Here is a 26,272-nt window from a genome sequence, read left to right on the forward strand (position 1 = left end):
ATACTGCATTATTACACTGACTGCAGTTCAACTATCAACTTTTCAAAGAACTCTCCAACTTCCCCGTTTTGTTTGTTTGTTTTGAGACGGAGTCTCACTCTGTCACCCAGGCTGGAGTGCAATGGCACAATCTCGGCTTACTGCAACCTCTGCCTCTTGGGTTCAAGCCATTCTCCTGCCTCAGCCTCCTGAGTAGCTGGGATTACAAGCGCCCGCCACCACACCTGGCTAATTTTTGTATTTTTAGTAGAGATGGGGTTTCACCATGTTGGTCAGGCTGGTCTCAAACTCTTGACCTCCTAATCTGCCCGCCAACCTCCCAAAGTGCTGGGATTACAGATGTGAGCCACCGCACCTGCCCCCCACCCCCTATTGCTTTTTTTGAAGAATCTATTGGATCCCTGAGCAGGGCCAGGGCTTCCTCTCTCTTCTCTTCTGGTTACTATGCAGAACTGGTCCAGAAGGCTGAACTGTGGTCCATGTACCACTCCATAGCATCTCTTCTAAGCCTTCCCTCACTGGGACATCTCAGGAAGTCCACACTGGAATTAGGATCATTGGTAGACAGGAGAATTTAGTTTGAAAAAGAAAATTCATAAGAAGAAGGCAATGGGGAGCACTGCAGCGGGCAGCCTGTCATCACTTAATCCCATCGCCGGTAACCCCATCCCCCCTTCACACTCTACCCCTCAGCTCTAAGTTTCATGAAGTCAGGTATGGGACTTTTACACTTTGTTCTTTATTGTCTCAGATTTATCAGAATATAGTGTAAATAAGGAGTAATATTTAAAGAGAGATAAGAAGGCATATAGTTATTAATATAATTTTAATTGAATTGAATATCTTGATGATGTTACATTTCTGTTCTATTCTTGCTGTAACGATAACTGCTGTGTCACATAGTTTAATTCAAATATTCTTCTGGCATTAGTAATAATTATGTGGCCAGGTGCAGAGGATCATGTCTGTAATCCTAGAATTTTGGGAGGCTGAGGCAAGTGAATCACTTGAGGTCAGGAGTTTGAAACCAGCCTCACCAACATGTTGAAATCCCATCTCTACTAAAAATACAAAAATTAGCCAGGTGTAATGGCGGACGCCTGTAATCCCAGCTACTCAGGAGGCTGAGGAAGGAGAATTGCATGAACCTGGGAGGCGGAGGTTGAAGTGAGCTGAGATTGTGCCACTGCACTCCAGCCTGAGCGATAGAATGAGACTCTGTTTCATACACACACACACACACACACAAAGTAATAATTATGTAATTTTTTTTTTACAAATTTTAAATGATTTTTTAAAATATCCTCTCTTTTCTTTCTAAGTATTATTCAGAGTCTAACCATATTTACTGTTACTTTGCTCCTTTTCTTGAAGAGAAAAATGTTAAACATCCATGGACCCAAAGGTGGAGATATTTCGTTTGATTTCTCTTCAGTCAGGATACATAAGGTTTACAGAGAAAACACAGATACCCAACAATAATTAATTTTTTCTACAATTTAGAATGTAAGTTGGAATATGGAGCCTGCCAACATGCTCAACTCTGGTGATAAATTGTGTATGGTACATTCAGGTTTCCTGTTGGCCCAGGTTTTCTGGTATCTTGTCAGGACCTGTAATATTCCTACTGTTTTCTTTCAGCTGCAATTAATACTTCATGAGATAAATCAGACCAGGATGAAAGGTCAGTTCAGATGTTCAAAGGCAGAGAGGAATAAAAGGATGGTTATGAGATCTATGGAAGTGCTGAGAAGGGAAGAAAAATGGACAGAGAAAAGGTCTGTGGATAAATGAGTTCATTTACTTTGTCCATTGTGGTTGACACTTGGACACCACCCTGTGCACTCTGAACAAAAACATTCACTTACTGAGCCCTCACTCCCCTACAAATGTCAATAAGATAGTCTATTCACACATGAAATATACCTAAAATTACAACTCTTGCTTATTTCTCTGCATTCATGCCTGTATTAGCCAGGGTTCACCATAGAAACAGAAGCACCAAGCTGTGAATTTATATGGAAAGAGACTTGAGAAATGTCTCATGTGATTTTGTAGACTGGCAAATCCAAAGTCTGCAAGGTGAGCCAAAAGGCTCTGGATTCAAGAAGGAGTCAATGTTATAGCTCAAGCCTGAAGTCTGTCTGCTGGTAGTATTCCCTTTTTGGGGGGATAAGTCAGTTTTTTCTTCTATTCAGTCTTTCAACTGATTGAATAAGGTCCTCGTAGATATAAGTGAGTAGGAAAGAATTTATAGCCATGATTAGCTTGTTATTCTGATAACAAAAAATAATACCAAAAATACCTATTCTTTCAATAATAAACATTGATTAGTCAGTCATCCTACATGTGTATCATTGATTGAAGATTGCCATGCTCCGCAATGTCATTCAGGGATCCAGGCTATGGAAGCTCCGTGAGTTGCTTTTTTTTCCTTTTATTTTGGGGTGTTTACGTGTGTGTGTGTTGTGCTGGGTTTGTCTGTTTTTTGTAGTGACAAGGTCTCACTATATCATGCAGGCTGGTGCAATGGCACAATCTTGGCTCAATGCAACCTTCACCTCCTGAGCTCAAGTCATCCTCCCATCTTAGTTTCCCAAGTAATTGGGACTACAGGTGCACACCACCACACCCAACCTTTTTTTTTTTTTTTTTTTTTTTTGTACTTTTCTTAGAGATGGGATTTCACCATGTTGCCCAGGCTGGTGTTGAAGTCCTGGGCTCAAGTGATCTACCCACTTGGGCCTCCCAGAGTCCTGGGATTACAGGCATGAGACACCAAGGGCCTCCATCAGTTTTTAATGGCATTATTTGGCATATGCAGTTAAACAAGAATACAATAGACAACAGGGCACAGAAGTATGTGCATGACATATAACATGTATCAGTGCTAGTTTTTAATTGATCATGTGAAAATGATCAAACTTTTCTTAGAAAAGTAGGGAAAAGTGGCCGGGTGTGGTGGCTCACTCCTGTAATCCCAGCACTTTGGGAGGCCGAGGCAGGCAGATCATGAGGTCAAGAGATTGAGACCATACTGGCCAACATGATGAATCCTGTCTCTACTAAAAATACAAAAAAAATTAGCTGGGCGTGGTGGCACACACCTGTGGTCCCAGCCACTCGGGAGGCTGAGGTGGAAGAATTGCTTGAACCCAGGGGGCGGAGGTTGCAGTGAGCCGAGATTGCGCCACTGCACTCCAGCTTGGTGACAGAGCAAGACTTCATCTCATAAAAAAAGAAAAAAAAGTAGGGAAAAGTGGAAAATTATGAAAGCATGAGGGTGACCTAGTGAATGATTATAATTAAACAGCATCATTTATTACTGTGACATGCATAAAACTGCATACCTCAACCATACCTCAGCTTTCTGTTGAAACTGCTCTCTATAACCCAAATGTGAATAAGTAATTAAGGACTATAATCGCCACCTTACCCAGACAGTGTGTAAACAAATGCTAATCTTGACTTTTGTGAATCACTTAAAAAATAACCAGAACGTCAAAAAGGCCTCTGGCCCTCGGAATGTCCGGAGCTCCTCACCTCATCTTCGCCCAGGAATCCACTGGAATGTCCGGAACCCCCACACTGCCAGACCCCGTCCCACACCCTCACTCCCAAGGTGATTTTTATGGGTATAAAGGGTCTTCACACGCTCCTTTGGGGGCCACGGGTTGGAGAGACGTGAGTCCTCCGTGGCCGCCGGCAATAAAGACCCTGCAATTTGGCATACTTTTGTCTTGGTGTTGACTTTCTATGCTCGGGCAAATACAACATTACCTTCCATGTCCTCACCTGCCTCAGTGGCAGGGTAACAGGACACGGACAGTTTAACCTCTATTATTCTCTGGAATCCATCCTCATCTGGCCTGTCTGGATTAGGAGCAGAAAGTGGTAATTAATTGATGGACTCTTAAGATTCAATGACATTTTGAGAACATTTTTTTAATGAGTTCACACTAAAGATCCTTTTATTTATAAAAATAATTTTATTTTTACCATTCACAATGACAGCTGCTAATCCTCATTTTGTCAGCCCATATTTGTTGAGCTTTCTAACTATCTTCCCCATCAGACCACATTTCAAGAAGCTGCGTCCCAAGTCTCTGGATCTTTATTTTACTTGCTTAGGTCTTAAATATAAGATAGATTTAATCCCAGCTACGCAGGAGGCTGAGGCAGGAGAATTGCCTGAACCGCGGAGGAGGACGTTTCGGTGAACCGAGATCACGCCATTGCACTCCAGCCTGGGTAACAAGAGCGAAACTCCATCTCAAAAAAAAAAAAAAAAAGATAGATTTGACTAACAATTTTAGAACTCCATTGGAATTCTAAGTGTTCAGGCAAGCTGTAGAATGTATAACTGTAACTCACATTCTTTTTATTAGAATATTCTTGCTTAAGTAAACTGCATTAAGAATAATAGTGAATGAGTGCCCTCCTGGTACAGCAGAAGCTAGAAAGTACTGAAGCATTACTATTCCCCAGGGTTTATTGTTATGTAAGCTCTTGTTCAGCTTCCTTTGTTTTCTTTCACTTTTGAGAACTTAACTTTCGTTTCTCACTCAGCTTCTGTGGGGAAACGCATTTGTGGAGACCAGCCCTCTGGCTCATGAGTGAATCTGATCCACATCTTCTCCTGCCTTTCCCTCACTCTTCTCCCTTGATTCAAGACTCCTCCACTTTGGACTGAAGGTGAGTGCGGTGAGCTGAGGGAGCATAGAATGGGAGGCTTTTTTTTTTTTTTTTTTTTTTGAGGCAGACTCTGGCTCCTTCTCCAGGCGCCAGGCTGGAGTGCTGTGGCGCGCTCTCGGCTCACTGCAACTGCCGGGAGGCTTTGAGAAAATGAGAAGAACAGACTGATTGTGTTTGGGTGAGTTTAATTTGTGGTTCTGAAGCTGCTCTGCATAACCAAAAAGAGGCAGCTTGTGAACTGTCTGCTGAGATGGGAGAGGAAGAAAGCACTCAATTTGGGAGAGGAGTACCTTTAAAGAAGAGAGGTTTGCAGAAGCAAAAAGCCTTGTTTCATAGAGGGACCATTCATTTCTTGAACCTAGGTACCCCTATCACCTTCTTATTCTGTCATTTTGATTTTTCTACGTTGCCAACATTGATGAGAACATTCTCTTATTCAGAGGCAGCAAGTTTCTTCCTCTTTTTTCCCAAAGAAGCTTGTGCAGTGAAGCTCTGATTTTATTTTTCGTAAAGAGACCTCATGATGAGGTTCAGCAGGGATGAGAGCCCTTATCTGGACCTGGGTGTGGGGGGAAGGAGGCTTAGCTACTCATTCTTCAGGAGTAAGGCCCTTTGGAAGCGTATCCTTTTACTTGCCTTCTGGTAACTTCTTGGATGCAGTCCACAGCTTTCCTGATAAATTGCAGCCCTTTGGTTCGTCTGATGAGAGAGGCTGTGGTACTGTCAGACTGCTGCCCATCTCTGCAGATCCCCTTTGGTCACCTGCCTCTGAAGGCCCAGTCACAGGGAACTTGTTCTTCTGTGAGCGCCCATAGCTTACTTTTACCTCAGTAGTGCCTCATGGACCTCTGGTGTCCTCTCCTGCTTTAGAAGATGCTTTTTATTATTCTCAGTGCACCTTTTCATCTTGTGTTACCTCAACACCCTATTCAATTTTCCCTCGCACAGAGTTAAGGCAAGGAGTTGGTAATTTCTCCTGAGTCTTACCCTGATCGTATCTCTGAGCATTCTGTGCCTTGATGCCTATGTCATCCATATTCTGATGTGTACTTTTCTTTCTTTAATTTTTCAGAGGTCCAGGTAACTGTCTACTTATGTGTCTTTGCCGTACATCTTGTCAAGGTCCATATCTAGTATTTATTAATTGCCTACTCAAGTCTAGTACAGGGCCCAATAAATAAAAATGTACTTTTAATTTAATTTTTTTTTTTTTTGAGATGGAGCTTCGCTCTTGTTGCCCAGTCTGGAGTGCAATGGCAAGATCTTGGCTCACTGCAACCTCCGTCTCCTGGGTTCAAGCAATTTTCCTACCTCAGCCTCCCAGGTAGCTGGGATTACAGGTGCCCGCCACCACACACGACTAATTTTTGTATTTTTAGTAGAGACAAGGTTTCACCATGTTGGCCAGGCTGGTCTCGAACTCCTGAGCTCCTGCTCTGCTTACCTAGGCCTCCCAAAGTGCTAGGATTACAGACTTGAGCCACCATGCCCGGCCTGAAGATATTTTTGATTAAATTCACAAAACAAAAGCATACAGCTATAGTAAAAATAAATTGCGGTCTATTTGATACATAATCAATATTAAATAACTGAAAGAGATTATACTCTAGACTAGGGAAAAGGAAGTAAACATGCAGTTGAAAAAAGGAGGTAAACAAGCAGTTCTAATGTAGCAAAAAGGTAGCAGCTACTGCAGGATAGATGTAAAACCAACAAAACAAAAGCAGGAAACCAAAAGGGTTGCGATAGGATAGGGTATTTGTAGTGCTCTTGTCAAGGGCTTTGCAATTTTAAATAGATTTCAGATTAGGTCTCACTGTGAGAAAGTGATTTTGAGCAGTCTTCAATAAAATGATGGATTTAAGAAGTGTGAACTAACCATGAGAGAAAGGGATGAGACTGGGGTTGCTTTATGAAAACTGTCCTTTGTTACAAAATGACTCATCTGAGACATATTGACCAGAGAGTTAGAACTCTTGGAAAAAGGGTAATTAATGTGGGGAAAACTAAACCCTGGACATGTTAATGGGTCCTTGAAAAATGAACTCTTAGTTTAGAGGAATAAGAAGTGGTAACAATGTTTCTGAGTTTGCCAGGTTTCCGCATGCCTACTTTCTCCACTGGTAATTCCTGACCCTGGTCTTGGCTAGGCCAGGCATGGTGGCTCGGGCCTATGCCTAGCTAAAATCCCAGCACTTTCGGAGGCTGAGACAAGAGAATCACTTGAGTTCAAGAGTTCAAGATCAGCCTGGGCAATATAATGAGACCTTGTCTCAAAAAAAAAAAAAAAAGATATTGGTGGCTAAACACCTCATAGTAGTTTTTCTCCTGACGGTGTAGCCACTCTAATTTAATTTCATTTATTTATTTATTTTTTTCTGTTTTGAGACAGAGTCTCCCTTTGTTGCCCAGGCATGATCTTGGCTCACTGCAACCTTTGCCTCACAAGTTCAAGGAATTCTCCTGCCTCAGCCTCTTGAGTGAGTTGTTGGGACTACAGGTGCCTGCTACCAGGCCTGGCTAAGATTTGTATTTTTTTAGTAGAGACACGGTTTTACCGTATTGTCCAGGCTGGTCTCAAACTCCTGACCTCAGGTGATCCGCCCACCTTGGCCTCCCAAAATGCTGGGGGCTTGAGCCACCATTCCCAGACATTTTTTTTTGAGATGGAGTCTCACTCTGATACCAGGCTGTAGTGCAGTGACACAGTCTGGGTTTACTGCAACCTCTGCTTCCGGTTCAAGTGATTCTTCTGCCTCAGCCTCCTGAGTAGCTGGGACTACAAACATGTACCACTATGTCCGGCTAATTTTCTTTTTGGATTTTTTAGTAGAGATGGGGTTTCACCATGTTGGCCAGGGTGGTCTCCATCTCTTGACCTCGTGATCTGCCTGCCTCGGCCTCCCAAAGTGCTGGGATTACAGGTGTGAGCGATCATGTCCAGCCCATTTGTTTTAAAATCTAAACTGTACAGATACAGAAAGCTTCTGTGTAGTTAGAATATTCTGAAATAAGGAAGCTATGGATCTAGTTAGCCTTAACCATGCCATAAAAATTACATTCGTACCACCTTCAAAAGGGAGTATGCATTTTGTTTATGTGTCTGTCTATCTGTCTTAGGTTGGAAAAGTTTCAATGGGGCAACATTTCTTCAATGTTAGGATAAAGAATGAATAAATGAAGAAAAATAAGCACTTGTATTAGCTTTCTAGAGTTGCCATAGAAAAAATACCAAAAATGTCGTTTTAAATAGCAGGAATATATTGCCTTACAATTCTGGAGGCTAGTTATCCAAGTTAAAACGTGTTGGCAGGGCTGGTTCCTTCTGAAGGCTGTGAAGGAGGCATCTACTCCATGCCTCTCTTCTAGCTTCTAATAGTTTCCTGGAAACCTTTGGCATTCCTTGGCTTACAGGTGCATCACCCTGATCTCCGCTTTCTTCTTCACCCTGGCATATTCTTTGTGTGTAAATTTCCCTTTTTGATAAGGACACAGGTCTACCCTAATGATCACATGATAACCTAAGTGTATTTAAATATGCTAGTTTCAAATAAGAGAACATTCACACATTAGGACTTCAACATCATTTGGGGAGAAACACTCCATCCCATAGTAGCATTCATTGTGTTTGAAATGGGACAGACTTTATCTCTCCATTATATATTCTCAATATATTTGGCCTCCTTTATGAATTGAGACTTTTCTCTCATGACCAACAGATGTTTCTTTGAAATATATATTCATTGAGTGTATGTCATGTGTGTGATTCCATAACTATTTTAGCTTCTTTTCCTCTTCCCTACAGACATACGCCTTTAAGTTCCTATCCTCATCCTTGTCATATGTCCAGGCCAAGGTGAAATTTCAACATTTAAAGCCACAGCATGCCCCAGAACTGCATAGGTTTGGATCTCTCCATTTCTATACCCCCATAGTATTGGGCACCAATATAGCTCTTGTAGCCTTCACCTTTGTTATCTGTTTAAATCTGTGCAGTAGTGGAGAGAACTCTGAAGGAGGACCTTGGGGACAATACATTCACTCTTTACCTATTAGATTAGAATGAGTGATCTTTGTAAGTCACTTGATTCCGTTGGCACACCCGAAGAACGGGGGTATTCTTATTTCTCAAGGGTTTTGTATGAAGAATAAATAAGTCACAGTGATTTCTAAATTGTAACTGGTTATAAAATTGTTCACAGTGGTGATGGTGGTGGTCGTGGTGTGTGTGTGTGTATGTTTGTGGGGCATGAGTGTGAGGGCCTGGGAGGACTTGCTATGGGTAGATGTATTAGGATGTAAATGCTTCTTCACTGGAAACCATAATTGTGGCCCTAAGCTCAGCTATTGGGAAACTGCTAATTAATGGAAAGAAAAGATAAAAATCTGATTAAAAGGTATAATCATCTATGGAGGGATAAGGAAGTTCTAGCTTTATGTATTCGTTTAGCATTTTACTTCTGTATGTGATTCACTCTTCTAGGTATAGAGGATATATCAATGAACAAAAATAGTACCAGGTCTGTGCATGGGTTACTTTTCAGGAGGAAGAGGTAGACATTTACATAACAATGTTATATATTACATCTAAAAATAAGATAAACCAAATGTACAGTGAGTGATATTGCTGGTGGTTTTCTTGTAAGTAAGTTATAGCATGACCTTCTAAGAAGAGGACATGTAAGAGGAGATTGAATTAAATGTAAGAGTGAGTCTTGCTCTTGCTGACATCAGGGGGAGGATCATTTTATGCAGAGAGAAGAGGAAGTGCAAAAGTGTTGAGGCAGTCATAGATTTGACAGTTTAATTGAAGAGGTGTTTTTGACATTGGGGAAAAAGGCAGAGTAGATAAACCTTAATAGTGCAAGTAAAATAAGTTAGACACCAAAGACCCCATATATTCTGTTTTTATGAATTGGTTAAAAACCTAAAAGATTTTAGTGGTTGCCTGGAGCTTGGAATCAGAATAGGAGTGATGGCATTAGGTTGTGGGTTTTTCTTTTTTCAGGTGGTAGAAATGGTTTAAAATTGGGTTACATTAATAGCTATATGATTCCACAAATTTACCAGAAATTATGAAATTTTACACTTAAAATAAGCATGTTTGATGCTATGTAAATACAACTCAGTAGCTTAAAACTAGTGAATTATGCACATACTAGGGATACAATCATGCCATTCAGAGAGAAAAGCATGTGTGCAAGCCCAGGGGCAGGAGTGTGTTTAGTGCATTTAACATGGAAAATGTGTTTTAGGTTGGGGGACAAAGGGCAGGACAAATGATGGGTTAAACAAGGCTTTTGGTAGAAGAGCCTCAATCCTCTCCCGTAGAAAAAGAGAAAATAACCATAGTTGCTTTGATGGGATAAAATTTGTCCTGAGACAAAAATTAAGAATAAAGTGTTTGAAATTACTACAAAGTCCTTTTTATTCTGTCATTGGTTTATTCTTCATGTCTTTCTTTTCTCCTTTCTCTGTTAAATATTAATGTTTTGTCATGTGGTAAATCTCGGTAAAATCAGTATTCCTTCTATTCCCTCTTTTCTTATCCTGTTCTTTTCAATATTCCCAGCGCCACAGGAGTTTGTGACCAAGAACTTCAAGGGTCAAGACAGAAAGAAGCCAAGGGAGTGGTGCAATGGAATTATCAGTAAAGGTAGACATAGGGAAGGAGGTGACCTGCCCCATCTGCTTGGAGCTCCTGTCAGACCCTCTGAGCATAGATTGTGGCCACAGCTTCTGCCATGCCTGCATCACTGCAAAGAACAAGTCAATGATCATCTCAGGAGGGCAAAGCAGCTGTCCTGTGTGTCAGACCAGATTCCAGCCTGGGAACCTCCGACCTAATCGGCATCTGGCCAACATAGTGCAGAGAGTCAGGGAGGTCAAGATGAGCTCAGAGGAGAAGCAGAAGAGAGATGTCTGTGAACACCATGGAAAAAAACTCCAGATCTTCTGTAAGGAGGATGGAAAAGTCATTTGCTGGGTTTGTGAACTGTCTCAGGAACACCAAGGTCATCAAACATTCCTCATACACGAGGTGGTCAAGGAATGTCAGGTAGGTTCCAAGGTAGAGGAAGCGAGAGCAGAGAGCAGAAGATGGCACCTGATGTGAAATCTCCACTTTTCTTTTTAATCCTTTTTTATTCCCCTATCACCAGAACTGAGAGCCATGTGATCTCTTTCCATATTCTTTGCTTAGTTTCTGAAGCTTGAAGGATGTTGCTATGCATTGTTTCTATTTAAAGACAAATACAAATTTTAGCAAAGAATTGTTGAATGAATGGAGAGTTGCTGTATAAGATAAGCTCTATATGGCACTCTGAGCAGAAAGGTGTTTTTGGGAACATGTCTGGTTAGATGTGGGAAGAGTGGCAATGAGAGGAAGTCTTTCCTTACTGCAGGGTCTGCTTTTTCTCTAGGAAAAGAATGAGGCTACCCTTGATAAGGGGATGGTGACTTTGTTGGAAGTAAATGTTCGGTGCTGCCATGTGAACATAGCACTCAGGCAAAAGTTTTCTCAGCAAGGCAAATTTACTTCTATAGAAAGGTGCATCTCATGGATGGAGCAATGGCGAGAGTATACTGGACAAGGGAGGGGAAGAGGGTCTTATTCCTAATGCAGCTAGTCCCTACTGCTATGTCCTTTCCCCTATTGGCTAGGGTTGGACCACATGTCTAAGTTAATTCTAATTGGCTATTTTAAAGAGAGTAAGGATATGAGCCAGAGGGGCAGGGTGAGTAGTTGGGGCAGGAAAGAGGGTTACAGAACAGGTGACTAAGGTTGCCTAAGGACAGAACAGGTGACTAAGGATGCCTAAGGACAGAACAGGTAATAGAAGCTAGGAGGGGGTTGTTTACTGAAACTAGGGGCAAGGAGGCATAACGAACAAGGAAGTTAAACTTTAAAATGCAGAACAAAGAACAGGGAAGCTGAACATACCTGACATACTGGTACTGTAGAGAGGAATTTAGAACTCATTGATCTTAACGATTTTTCTCCCTCTTGAATTTTAAAGGAAGTTAACAGGTTAAACTTTGAAGAGGAATTTACTGTATCCTACAACTTCCATCATCCGGGAATAAAGAATACATTCATCTCCTCAGATTTTCCCCCACGCCATAGGTTCTAATCACCAGCCTCACTGTCTGTAAACTAGTCCCTTCTGAGAACCACCCAATTTCTTCCTTGCTATCCTCTATCCAGGTGCTGAGAAAGCTCGTAACTTGACTCTATTATAATTTCTTTCTCACAGGAAAGGCTGCAGGCAGCCCTGCAGAGGCTGATAAAGGAGGATCAAGAAGCTGAGAAGCTGCAAGTTGACATTGGACAAGAAAGAACCAGCTGGAAGGCAGGAAGAGACACTTCCTAAGGATCATTAGACAGATAACTGGGCAGGACCTTGGGCTCTAGCATAAGGAGACCCTTCTTCTTTGCTACACTAGAATTAATGAGTGTGGAAGCCATTTGATTAGGTCTCATTTCATTCCTTCCCTGTTGGAGTTTGAGGCCTGGAGAGTAAACATATCATAAATTAACACAGTATTTGGAAGTGAAAGCATGGAGGGAAATAAAAAAGCTTCCTGTGACTCCTGTGTCCCATTTGTGTCATCAGGTTTGAGGTACCAATCCTTCCAGTAAACCCCCTGGGAAAAGACCCAGGATTCCCTTTAGGGGGTTTGGATAGAGGAATTTAAGACACAGAAAGGCAAGTTTGTCCAGGACAAGATGTCTACAATCCATGCCTCACCCAGGCATCACATTTTGTCTCAGATTAGGCCTCAATAAAACAGACTTGAGTATATTGCTTTGGGAGGAGCTCAGGTTAAAAAGTAGAAAAACATGGCTTCACTAGAAATTGCTTATTGGCTTTTGCCTACTATTCCTTTTGAGAACTCCCTGAAAAAACAGTTCTTATCCTGGCTCCCAGGATAAGAACTCATACGAAGCAGGCCTTCAGTCAGCCAGACTGACTGCCTCTTTCTCTTCTCATTCCCAAGAATTATATCCAGACTGAGAGACAGAAGATTCTGAAAGGGTTCAATGAAATGAGAGTCATCTTGGACAGTGAGGAGCAGAAAGAGCTGCAAAAGTTGGAGGAAGGTGAGGTGAATGTGCTGGATAACCTGGCAGCAGCTAAAGACCAGCTGGTCCAGCAGAGGCAGTATGCCAGCAAGCTTATCTCAGATCTCCAGCAGCGGTTAAGGGGGTCATCAGTAGAGATGCTGCAGGTAAGACCTGGGATGGAGCACCTATCTACATATGAGATTAGGGGAAAAACACAGAGGCTGACTTTCCTTTCCTTCCCAGTCCCTAGGCTTTCTAGGTGACATTAAATGGTCCCTTTGGCCCAGCAGTGCCCCCTTTATGCCAGTCATTTCAGGGGTCATGAAGATAGTTAAATATATGAATAGCAAGGGAGATTACCATTGTTATTTACTTATGATAGGCAGTGTAAAAATTTGAGCTTGTAGAGAAGATTCTTTGTACTATAAGCAAATCAGTTTTAGAACTTTCCCATCACTTCAAAAATATTTCTCATGCCTGTTTCTATCTCCATATCTGTTTTTATCTCCACTTCCTGGCAACAATCTGTTTTGTCTGTATTAATTGGCTTCTCTGGACCGTTCAATATAAATTGAATTATACAACATGTAGTCTTTTGCATCTGGCATCTTTCACTTAGCATAATATTTTGAGGTTTATTCACATTGCAGTATGTATGAGCATTTTTCTCTTTCTTATTGCTAATGCTATTCCATTATCTGAATATGTAATATTATGTTTATGTATTCACTACTGGGTGACTATATGAATATTTTCCAGTTAGGGACTGTTAAGAATAATGCTACAGTAAGCATTCACTTACATGTTCTCATACAAACATGTTTTCATTTATCTCGAGTAGATTTTAAGAGTGTTGTGTGTTGTTTATGTATAATTTTTAAGTTATACTGTTTTCCAAAGTTGTTACTCATTTTATATTCCTGTAAGCAATATAAAAAGTTTCTAGATTCTTCACATCCTTGCCTGTACTTACGCTGCCTGCTTTTTTTGTTGTTACAGCCTTTCTAGTGGGAATGTATTGGTATCTCAATGTATTTGCTTTATCCTAATAACTAATACTGCTGAAAGGCTTCTTATTTCCACATGTAGATTCTATACTTTTCTTGAGAGTTTTTCCTTTTTTTATTTTTGGTGCTATTGCATTTTTTTAAAAAATTTAATTCTTCATTGCTGGCACATAGCAAAGGTGTAGCACATAGAAAAAATGTCAATTATGCAACTTATTAGTTATAGAAGAGATTTTTTTAATATCAATTCTTTGGCATTTTCTACATAGAAAATCATGTCATCTGAGAATGAAGTTTTATTTCATACTTTGAAGTTTGTATAGTTTTTCATTTGTCTTTGCATAATTTTCATTTGTCTTTGCTTGTTTTATTGCATTAGCTAGGACTTCTAGTACAATGTTCAATAGGCATGGTGAGAGGGAATAATGTCCTTTCCTTTTTTCTGAACTTAGGAGGAAAGTACTCAGTCTCTTCCTCTTAAGTATGATGTTAGCTCTATAGGAGTCTCTCTTTTATTTTATTTTTAGACTTTTAATGAAGTTGAGAAACTTCCTCTTTTTTTTTTTTGAGATTTAGTCTTGTTTTGTGACCCAGGCTGGAGAGCAGTGGCACGATCTTGCTCACTGCAAACTCCGGTTCCTGGGTTCAAGCAATTCTCATGCCTCAGCCTCTCAAGTAGCTGAGATTACAGGCACATGCCACCATGCCCAGGTGATAGTTTTTGTGTGTTTTTAGTAGAGATGGGGCTTCGCCATGTTGGCCAGTCTGGCCTCAAACTCCAGTCTGGTCTCAAACTCCTGACCTCGGGTGATCTGCCCACCTTGGCCTCTCAAAGTACTAGGATCACAGGTGTGAGCCGCCTCCCGAGTAGCTGGGATTACAGGCACACGCCACTATGACCAGCTAATTTTTGTATTTTTTTTTTTTTAGTAGAGATGGGGTTTCACCATGTTGGCCAGGATGGTCTCAATCTCCTGACCTGGTGATCCTTTCACCTCTGCTTCCCAAAGTGCTGGCATTACAGGTGTGAGCCACTGTGCCTGGCCAAGGATGTTCTCTTTTATTACCAGTTTGTTGAGAGGATTTGTCTGAATAGATGTTGATTTTCTTGCTGAATTTTAGGACTCATTTATAGATTCTGGATATTAATACCTTATCAGATATATGATTTGTAAATATGCTTTCCCATTCTGTGGAATGGCTTTTCACTCTCTTCATAGTGTTCTTGATAACTTGGTGATTTTTTAAAGTTTAATTTTGGTAAAGGCCTATTTTTTTTTCTCACATTGCCTTTACTGTTTTTATCATAGCCAACAAATCACTACCAAATCCAATATCATGCACTTCCCCCTTTTTTTCTAGGAGTTTTATAGCTTTAGGTCTTTGATTCGTTTTTAGTTATAGTATTTATATGGTGTAAGTTATCCATTTTTGATGTTACTGTAGCCATTGTATTATGTTGTGCCATTTTTGGGAAGTAGTTTGGTAGTAAGGGTGAAGAGGTGGCAGACAGCTGAGAAATGGACCATAGTGGACAATATTTGTTTGTCTGTCCAACCTCTATTCCTTTTGATTGTTTCTTTATAATACTTCTTTGAGGAACCATCCCTACCCTGTCTCATTCCAGATAGTTGGTTAAGGTTGACAAAATTAGTAGCATTAGGCATGTATATGTTACTCAGTTCTGGGTAAACCATTATATCCAATTCTTCTCTTTTTACCAACCCTACAGTCATTATTTTTACATAGATACTTGACCCAATTCAGACTGATCGTTTGCATGCCTTAGTATTTTACTGTCATAAGTAAAAGGAGAATTTGTCTTTCGTGATGGATATTATATCAAGGATAATAATTTAAACCAGGAGATTCAAGCTGATACCATAATTAATCTGAAAAAAAGTCAACATAATAGGTATAAAATATAATTTGTAGAAGAAAAACCAGATTCTGATGGCAAGATTTTAGCTTAAAAACCTAACTATAAGTAAAATTATACTTGATCCCGTGAATTCGTTTTTTAAAAATGTAAACAAGTTTTAGTTGGGTTTTGTCTTATAACAACAAAAAAGCTAATACAGACAGTAAAACTATTTCTGAGGGTGTAAAGTCAACTGGAGGTCAATTCTTTGTTGGTATAAAGGGGGTCAGATCAGACAGAGGGAGACCAAATATACTGGCACATACTTGTTCAAAAAAATAAAGGAAATAATCGTTATGGTGAGGAAGAAAAGATAGCTGAAAACAATTTAAAATATAAACTAGACTAGGTTAATAAAATGTTGAAATCCAGGATAAAATTTTATAGTTTCTAAGATGATAACTAAGTGGATATTACTATTCTAGACAGTGGGGCGTAAGTAGTTGGGAACTAGTAAGTTACATTTAAGACCTACTCAGTTACTTGTTCTGTGGCTTGTTTCATACTGAAAAATGGATGAGATCACCTATGGTAGAGTTTAGTCAGCATGTAGAGTGAGTACAGGGAGGCCAGACAAACTTTTACTTGAAATGTTTGCTTGCTTTTACTCACAGCAAAAGTACACTTCTTAAGGACTGTTGTTATTAATTTTTCATAATTGAACCCATAAAGCCTGAAAAAATATCTGTCAAACAGATTTCGCCATTTTGTGTCTGTTGATGTATAAAATAAAAACACAATGAATTAATATGGTTATCTCATTAAAAATGTATAAAAACAGTGGAGCTCCTCCCTCTCTTTTGTATATATTCCTTCTTGAGATACTTGAAGCATCTTGCTAACACCCTTATCTGAGTCCTCTGTAGTGGTCAGTCTGGATCTTATCTCCACACTTTGTCCCCAGTCTGTGACCATCTGTTTATTCCCACCATATCAAGGGATGATAAAAGTGAGGGGAGGAAGGTGGATAAAACTTTCTGTAAGAGAGGAGGGCCTATCGCTCTTTTGAGCATTGCTAGACAAAATACAGGATGCTCAGTTAAAGTTTAATTTCAGATAAAGGAAACATATTTAAGAGTATCTTAAATATTGCAGCGATCATACATATAACAAAAAAAAATGTATTGTTTATCCCAAATTGAAATTGAACTAGCCACTTTTATGTTTTAAATCTGGCAACCCTAATTTTGACTCATGTTTTCTATCTTTTCCCCAGGATGTGATTGACGTCATGAGAAGGTATATATGGAAGAGAGATATGGTCTTATTTGTCTGAAAAGAGGATTATAGTCCTGAGATATATTGTCAATCAGAACAACTTAAAAAATTACAAGGCTAGGAAATTTGTGTATTAAGTTATCCCAAACTGCTAATCACAGATTAAAGTTTTCAATTGTAAGAAATTTAGGTGTTGGGAGGTCACAGAGTTAGGAGGCCTTAGGAATAAGAGTTTGCAATATCAGAACCCCATGACTTCAGTCACTATATTCTAACCTCTGTCTGTTGTTTCCATACAGCATAGATGCCTGTCTTATTGCAGCGAGGATCTGCCCTCTTTCTATGCCAGACTCAAATTTTCCAAACACCATACCCTTATATTTGCATTTCTCCCAGAGAATAAAATAAACAATAACTTTCTAGGTGGTGCTTTTTAGATTTCTGCAGAAATAGATTCGAGTCTTGAGGAACAATGACTTTGGTCCTGGTGCCAATATAATCTTTTCTTGCTCACATACTTTACTATCTTGTAGGAAAAAATAATATTTTGTGTCTAAAGTTGCCCACCTACTTAGCAGCATCAAAGTTTTTTTAAACACATGAAAATCAGACTACTATTAATTAATTTAATCATTGTAATTTCTTCTTTGCCCAGAGAGCTTGCAACCTCAGACATTATTCTCTAGGCCTCATATTGGGATAACAGATTTTGGAAAACATTTAGCTTTTCAATATAGGACTCCCTCAACCACACAGTAGACGACAGATTCTGTGACCTCCTTAATGACCATCTCTCTGGGAAGCCACATCTCTGGCCTCTTTCTGGAGGACCCACTGAGATGGTAATGACTTTTCCAAATATTAAATAAGTTTTTTAGAGGTACTGGATATCTTTTAAAAGCATTATTGGCCAGGTGTGGTGGCTCATGTCTATAATTCTAGCACTTTGGGTGGCCAAGGCAGGCGGATCACTTGAGGTCAGGAGTTCGAAAACAGCCTGGCCAACATGGTGAAACCCTGTCTCTATTAAAATCACAAAAATATTAGCCAGGCATGGTGGCAGACACCTGTAATCCCAGCTACTTGGGAAGGTGAGGCAGGAGAATCGCTTGAACCCAGGAGTTGGAGGTTGCAGCAAGCTGAGATCATGCCACTACACTCCAGCCTGGGCAACAGAGCGAGACTCTGTCTCAAAAAGAAAAGAAAAAACATTATTATTTTATCTAATTTTATATTCATTTTTAAGAGGTAGAAAGCAAGGGGCAATTATTGTATTTCAAAGGGAAGAAAGTGAACATCTTTGAAGTGAAGACCTTTCCAAGGTTACACAGAAAGGAAGTAGGCAGACAGGTAGACATGAGCACGATTCTAAGGGCTCCAGTGTTAGGTGTCTTCCCTCTACTGTCCTCAGGGAATAGGGTCCAAGTGCATCACTATGGTGAAAGGTGAAAGAGATAGTCGTCTTGGATGGAGAGAAAATAGGGCAAAAGTGTAATGGTTATCAATTTTTTTTATCACTAGGAGTGAAACTTGGATATTGAAGAAGCCAAAATCTGTTTCCAAGAAACTAAAGAATGTATTCCAAAAACCAGATCTGAGTGGAATGCTGCAAGTTCTGAGAGGTAAGGGGATTCAGGGGAAGGCTGTGTGTGGAATTCTTAGTATCAGGGCTCAACAGGGGAGCTGGTGGTTTTTTTTTTTTTTTTTTTAGGTTAGGGTATAGGAGAGGAAGTGGGCCAGAGAAGGAGGAAAATCCTCCTTCTGCTGTAGATGTGGCCCTATCTTAGGGGGAATGGCCAGGTGTCTGATTCCTCCTCTCATTCACCAGTGCATAGGATCCCAGTATGCCCCTTTACTTTCCCTCCTCTTCAGGAGAAGATACAGGTGTCAGTGCTTACTCATTTGCTTCTAACAACATCACTGAAACTTTTGTCATTTCAGAGCTGACAGATGTCCAGTGCTACTGGGGTAAGATGATATGGACCTCAAATCACCTACTTTGAGAATTGTGGTTACTATTAGATCTCATAATCTGAGTTCCATGTGTTCCTCCCCAAACTTGCCTATACCCTATAATTCTTAAGTGTCCTACTAACTTCTGACTTATCAACACAAGTTCTGTTTGATATTGACACAAGTCCTGTTTTCATTATGTCTCTTCTCAATACTATCAAGACACATCTATCCCATATCCTTCCCTTGACTCTACAATTTTTTCTACAGTGGATGTGATGCTGAATCCAGGCAGTGCCACTTCGAATGTTGCTGTTTCTGAGGATCAGAGACAAGTGGCAACTGTACGCACCAGCATGTTTAAGAATTCAAATCCACGAGATTTTTCTGCTTTTGGTGTCTTGGGCTGCCAATATTTCTCTTCAGGGAAATACTACTGGGAAGTAGATGTGTCTGGAAAGAGTGCCTGGATTCTGGGTGTACATAGTAAAATAAGTAATCTGAATAAAAGGAAGAGCCCTGGGTTTACTTTTGACCCAAGTGCAAATTCTTCAAGTATTTACTCCAAATACAGACCTCAATATGGCTACTGGGTTATAGGATTACAGGATACATCTGAGTATAATGCTTTTGAGGACTCCTCCTCTTCCGATCTCAAGGTTTTGACTCTCTTTATGGCTGTGCCTCCCTGTCGTATTGGGATTTTCCTAGACTATGAGGCAGGCATTGTCTCATTTTTTAATGTTACAAACCATGGAGCACTCATCTACAAGTTCTCTAGATGTTGCTTTTCTCAGCCTGCTTATCCGTATTTCAATCCTTGGAACTGCCCAGTCCCCATGACCCTGTGCCCACCGAGCTCCTGAGTGTTCTCATTTCCCTTACCCACTTCTGCAGAGTAGCCCTTGTGCTGAGACTCAGATTCTTCACTTGAGTTCATCTCCACTGTGACCATCTCTTCCTTTCTTTTCCCTTCTTTTACTTAGAATGTCTGTATTCGTTTGCTACAGCATCCATAACAAAGCATCATAGACTGGTGACTTAAACTGTAATTGTATTGTCATACTGTAGGCTAGAAATCCAAAATCTAGGTTCCCACAGAGTTGGTTCTTTCTGAGGTCTGCAAGGGAAGACTGTGTTCCGTGCCTCTCTCCTTGGCTTGTAGATGCCATCTTGTCCCTATGACTCTTCACATTGTCTTTATGTACATCTATGTGCCCAAGTTTTTGCTTTTTATTAAGACACCAGTCATACTGGCTCAGGACCCACTGCTAATGACTTAATGAAATCATTTTAATTTTATATTCTCTACGAAGACCTTATTTCCAAATAAGGTAATATTCGGAGGTATTGGGAATTAAAACTCCAACATATAAATTTGAGGAAGTCGCAGTTTAACTCATAACAGTCTTGCTCTTTCTTGCAAGAGATGCTTGCAATCTCTTGCAAGAAAGATATTATTCCTAATATCTTGGTTTCACTACTAGTAAATATTATTATCGTTATTATTTTTGCATTTGCTAGGGAAACACACCTAATCCCTCCTATAGAAAGAACAATATTGCTGTAATTCCTTTGAGCTCTCTTTTCTTCTTCGTTTCCTCTACCACTTAAAAGACTGGAGAGGAGAAATTTGTCAACTCATATCCACATTATCTAGCAAAGTACATAGGAATTTGTTACTAAATAGTGCATCCTTAAGATTGTGTTGGTTTACGAGTGACCTCCATAGTCATCACATAATTAAAGCAGGAAGTCCATAGTAATTTATTTACTAATAGTGGATTTTTAATGCTCTGAGTTTCTGAGATCAAATTTTATCTTTTCACTTACAAGTTCTATAATCTTAAGTAATTTACTTAATGTATATTGGTGTATTTTCCTAAAACTAAAATTGGTGTTTAAGAGTGTATCTAATTCCTTACTTTGAGAAACAAACTTCTATTAAATGTAAGGCATTTTCTATGAATTTTAAATATAAAAATAAATATTGTTCTAATTATTACTGAAAAAAAAGTCAGCCATTTCGATGTCTTGGAAAACAATTGTTTTGTTTTTGTTCTGTTTTCTTTTTGCTTTAATAAAATAATACTTGGCTCTACTGATGTCTCACTCCTCAGTTTACAAAATCTTGCTGCAGATAATATGAATTTCCATATGTCAAGTAAGGAAGGTCATGTCTAGGCTCAGCTGTTCGTGATAAGAGACGGCTGTTCAGATCTTTTTCTCATAATGAAACACTTGAGTATACCATTGCGTTTACCACCCTATGTAGTTTTCTTTATTTTTTAAAGTGTTTTTCAAACACAGGATGAGGAGTAGAAATACCTAGGATAGCAAAGACACAAGCCATTCTTACAGAAATATATCGTATTAGTCAGGGCTCTCCAGTGAAACAGAACAGTAAGAGATATGTATTTATTATGAGGAACTGGCTCACTTGATTATGGAGGCTAAGACTGCTCATTACCTGCCGTTTGGAAACAGGAGACCCACAAAGCTGGTGATACAAGTCATTGTGGCTCTGAAGTCCTAAGAACCAGGGAGCTGGTGGTGTAAATGCCAATACAAAGGCAGAAAAAGATGAGGTGACATGTTTCAGCTCAAGCACGGAGGCAGGAAAAGGAGCAAATTTCTTCTTCCTCGACACTTTCTTCTCCTCAGGTTCTTCATGCATTAGATGATGTCCAGCAACTTTGGGAAGGGCAAGCTTTGGGGAGATAGACATTATGAGTCCAGCTATTCAGATGCTAATCTTTTTCAGAAACACCCTTACAAATACAACCAGAAATAATGTTTAATCCAGGCACTCTATGGCCAGTCAAATTAGGGTGTAAAATTAACCATCATGTATGCATTATAAATTAGGGCAGGTTATGCCACTGTACAGAATTCACATCAAAATTTTGTAGGACTTTGAAGAAAGAGGAGTAGTGGGAAAGTACCTGGTTTGAGATTGACATAGACATGTATACACACTCATTCGTATGGCTATACTTATAATGTATATACATATAATATGTATAAATATAGATACACACATGAACATTATCCAAGATAATTTGTACAAATACCATAAAAAGGAGAATTTATTTATTTATTTATTTTTCTGAGATGAAGTTTCACTCTTGTTGCCCAGGCCAGAGTGTAATGGTGCAATCTCGGCTTACTGCAACCTTTGCCTCCTGGGTTCAAGCGATTCTCCTGCCTCAGCCTCCCGAGTAGCTGGGACTACAGATGTGTGCCACTACACCTGGCTAATTTTTTTTTTGTTTGTATTTTTAGTAAAGATGGGGTTTCGCCATGTTGGTCAGGCTGGTCTCGAACTCCTGACCTCAGGTGAGCTGCCCACCTCGGCCACCCAAAATGTTGGGATTACAGGTGTGAGCCACTGAGCCCAGCCAAGGAGAAATTTATATAAAGGGGTTGAAAGAGTTTATAAATTGCTAAGAGTTTTCTTGATGGTCCCAAAGCTATTGAGTAAAAGAGGCAGGATTAGTACCAGGCCTGTGTTACGAAGCACCTGTGCTCACTCCTCTGCACCACACCACCATGGAGAAGGCAGCAGCTGATTTCCCAGAGAGACAGGACCAATGGGAGAGCCCAGAAAATGCTGGATCTGCAAGAGAAAGCTGGTACATTTTAAGAATAACTTTAGGTGCTATAAAATGTAAATTGATATTCTGAACACATGTAGCCTTAAATGAGGAAAAAGCACATGGAAGCACTTTATGACAAATTTGCTATTGCAGATGACTTGAAGAATATGTTCTTTCCCCTTGGTGTGGAAGATGAACATTATAATTGAATGGTTCCAAATTTTCATTCTGAAAACACGTAGAATTTTAGGTAATGATGACATAGCCACCTAGTGGCCCTTATTAAATCAACTAATTTCTATGAGATTCAATTTTTTATTTGTAAAATGAATAAAAATAATAAGATGTAGCTGTCAGTGATATTATGAGCACTAAATAATAGTATATTTGTAATACCTTCTGCTATTTACTGGCACATATGCACTGCCACAGAGTGGTGTCTTATTTTTTTTTCTTGGACTGTTTTCTCTGACTTGAGATAAATAATTCTAAGAATGCATATTAATTTAGTTTTGAAATAATTAACTTTGATTTAAGAAATAGAATAATCTGAGTAAAGGATCTCAGTCCTTAACATTTTAAAATTCAGTTAAAAATCAATGTTATATTATTGTACAGTATCCTACCCATGCAGATAAAAGTTGCATTGCCTTTCTTTGCTATATAAAAATAGACTATTGCAAATTTAGTAGCAAGACAAATGTAAGATAACAAATGTTATCTTACAACGTCTGTGGATCAGAAGTCTGGACCCAGCTTAGATGGGTTTTCTCCTTCACGATCTCGCCATAATGAACTCATAGTGCCAGCTGGGATGAGTTTTCATATGGAGGTCAGAGTAGGGAAGGATCTATTTCCACGCTAACTTAGATTATTAGTAGAATTCAGTTCCTTGCACATGTACGGCGTAAGCCCTCTGATTCTAAAGACTGCCCAAAGTTTCTTGCTAAATGAACCTCTCAACAGGCAGTTCACACTATGGCTGTTGTCTCTTCAAGGCCAACAGGAGAAGGAGACTATTCTAGTGAGAAGGAATAACGTAATATAAGACAATCATGGTAGCAACATCCCATCACTTTTGCCATGTACCACTGGTTATAAGGCATTCAGAAATTCTGCCTACTTTAAAAGGGAAGAAATTGTATAAAGGTATGAGTATGAAGAGGTGGAAATTAGTAGGTGTCTGTTCATTACAGAGGGGTTTGAAGAAAGCTAGTGAAACAGTACCCTAGCCATTGCTTAGGGCCCTCTGTCAATGGGAATGGGCAATGGGCTTCTGCAAGCCACATTAACTCAACTCAGGTCTCTGGCCTTGATAAATACTCTGTAGTGCAGCAAGTTGTTGAAACTTCAAAGGAAAGAAAAGGGGTATAGAGCTCCTTGAGATCACTTTGCCCAGCAGCCCTAAATTGACATTAGAGACTTACTTAAATGCCCTCCAGAGGTAATCTTTCTATAGTTAGTAAGCAAGACATAGCATAATATAGGGTGACTTATTACAGGCCTCATACTTCAGAGTGCTCCGACAGTAGCTACTGCCTTGATAAAAGCACACAAGCAGCAGCAGCAGCCACATCCTTCAGGGAAGTGCCAGAAAGCCTGTGGGAAGCCTGAGCTGAGCTCACATCAGTCATCACTGCATGCTTCCCAGAAGTTCTGTCCATAAAACAGCCATCTACCTGGGCCATGGCTCCACTCAGCTCTCTAATCCCTCTCTCCACCCCAAAAAACATGTCTAAATCTTTATAGACAGCCTCTGTGACTCATCTAGGGTGATTTTCCTCCTACCTTTTTTCTGTGTGACCGGGGGTGAATTAGAGGGCCCTATTTTGCTCAGATTTCTCAGTTTCAGAAATAAGACTAGGACTTAAGGTGACGTTCCTCTGTTTCTAGGAGGGACCAGAGGCTCTATGCCAAGGTTAATGTCCAATAAACAGATAAAAGAAAATTGCACTTCTTGGACATTTTAGACACTAGTGCATTTTAGGTACCTGAAATCCCTGACACCAAGATGAGGGAAAAATAGATAATGCTTGCTGGTTTGGAGTCTGAGGTGACCACCACTGTTAAATAAAAAATTATTTATGATACTTACTAAAGATGTACAGTAAAAAAGACTTTATTTAAAGAGTAGAGGAGATTGGACTCACCTCTAAATACAGTAAGTCCTCAATGTCACTGATAGGTTTTTAGAAATGGTGATTTTAAGTGAAACAACATAAAACAGGTCCTCTATGTCATTTTGTTCAACTACGTTTTGTTCTAACATTGATAAGAAAAGGAAAATTGGTTTTCCTAGATGTCATTTCACTTAAACTTGCAGTTTCCAAGAACCTATAAACAACCTTAAGTGAGGGCTTATTGCCCAATAAACCAAGGTGTACGGTAGGGGATCAGTGGATAAACCAGTAAGAGGTTGGGTAATTTTTTGCTAAACTGACCTAACAGAGTTTTTGCTGAAGGCAGGTCAGTGTGGTAAGACATCAAGGAGGGTCAGAACAAGGGTGAAGGATTTTTACTAAACTGACAAGATTCTTCATAAAACTGGATGATGCAGAGAAGAACACAAAAGTTCAAAAGTCAGGGCCAAGTTGAGAAAAGATTTCAGAGGAGCCCGACTGGAATATGGTTAAGAAGAGAATGTTTGTCACGACCTAGATTTGCCCAAGCTTGACTATGGGTGGATACCTTCAGGTCCCTGCAGTTTTTACTGCGATGGCTCCTGCTGCTGAATGTATTACTGGTACTGGCAAATTGTCTGTGTGCACATTTCTGCTAGTCTTAACCCCCAAGCCATAATGGGAATTGCTGCTGTTAGGGACATCATTTTACTAGGGCGTGTTGTAAGACTGTAAACCCACCTGACTATAGCCAGGCATAGTCTGAGCTATAGCTAACAATGTGATCATTTTAGTACTTCTTGAGCTGGAATATAAAACCAGCCCCTCAGTGGATATTTGGGAGAAAATAAATTTGGATAAAATCAGTTCTTTTCCTAATAAATTTTATTACCCATGTGTATGCTCACTAGAGAGATCTCTACACTTGACAAAAAAGCATCATCAACCAGCAGACCAGGCTTATCAACCAAACATGGAGACAAAACTATGTTTTTCTCCACTCCACAATTAAAAGGCAAAAACTATATGATCATTTACATAGATGCAAAAAAAGCTTTCAATAATGTCTAACATTCCTTTATGATAAAAATCCTCAACAAATTAGGCATAAAAAAAAAACCTCAAGATAATAAGGACCATCTATGGAAACCCCACAGCCAACATTATACTGAATGGGCAGAAGCTGGAAGCATTTCCTTTGAAAACTGAAAGAAGAAAGAAATGCCTACTTTCAGGACTCCTATTTGACATTAATACTGGAAGTTCTAGCCAGAGAAGTCAGGCAAGATAAAGAAATACAATGAATTCAAATAGAAAAAGAAGTCAAATTATCTCTCTTCACTGATGATGTGATTCTATATTTAGAAAACCCTGAACCCTTGGCCAAAAGGCTACTAGAACTGACAATTTCAACAAGGTTTCAGGATACAAAACCAATGCACAAAAATCAGTAACATTTCTATACAACAATAATATCCAGGTTGAGAGTCACGTTAACACAATCCTATTTACAATAGCAGCAAAGAAAATAAAATACCTAGGAATACAGCTAAGCAAAGAGGTGAAAGATCTCTACAAGGAGAGCTACAAAATACTGCTGAAAGAAACCAGCAGATTTCACAAGATGACACAAATAAGTGGAAAAACATTCCAAGCTCATGGATTGAAAGAATAATGTTATTAAAATTGCC

General features: G+C 39.6%; 1 protein-coding gene across 3 annotated transcripts; it reads left to right on the forward strand.

Annotated features, from left to right (window-relative positions):
* Positions 1 to 4,416: 4,416 nt before the first annotated feature.
* Positions 4,417 to 20,963, forward strand: TRIM22 (tripartite motif containing 22). Of its 3 annotated transcripts, none has more exons than XM_032240541.1 (8): positions 4,417 to 4,695; positions 10,268 to 10,753; positions 11,952 to 12,047; positions 12,697 to 12,927; positions 16,908 to 16,930; positions 18,431 to 18,531; positions 18,851 to 18,877; positions 19,133 to 20,963. In XM_032240541.1, exons 2-8 carry the CDS (start codon positions 10,334 to 10,336, stop codon positions 19,726 to 19,728), a joined length of 1,494 nt encoding a protein of 497 aa, XP_032096432.1. In that variant the 5' UTR covers positions 4,417 to 4,695; positions 10,268 to 10,333; the 3' UTR covers positions 19,729 to 20,963. The 3 variants fall into 3 exon arrangements, with proteins under 3 accessions (XP_032096432.1, XP_032096430.1, XP_032096431.1); XM_032240539.1 differs by having other exon boundaries at positions 4,450 to 4,695; positions 10,259 to 10,753; XM_032240540.1 differs by having other exon boundaries at positions 4,450 to 4,695; positions 10,276 to 10,753; positions 19,133 to 19,728.
* The last annotated feature ends 5,309 nt before the right edge of the window (positions 20,964 to 26,272 follow it).

The sequence above is a fragment of the Sapajus apella genome, unplaced genomic scaffold (assembly GCF_009761245.1).
Source record: "Sapajus apella isolate SASKATOON/1434 unplaced genomic scaffold, GSC_monkey_1.0 scaffold47, whole genome shotgun sequence".
Taxonomy (NCBI): Eukaryota; Metazoa; Chordata; class Mammalia; order Primates; family Cebidae; genus Sapajus; species Sapajus apella.

Excerpts from the sequence above, each read along its gene's own strand:
- TRIM22 (XM_032240541.1), top strand. The coding sequence starts at position 10,334 with ATGGAATTATCAGTAAAGGTAGACATAGGGAAGGAGGTGACCTGCCCC. Across the intron at positions 12,048-12,696 it reads AAGAAAGAACCAGCTGGAAG|AATTATATCCAGACTGAGAG; the intron begins GCAGGAAGAGAC and ends CTCATTCCCAAG. Across the intron at positions 18,532-18,850 it reads AATGCTGCAAGTTCTGAGAG|AGCTGACAGATGTCCAGTGC; the intron begins GTAAGGGGATTC and ends TTGTCATTTCAG.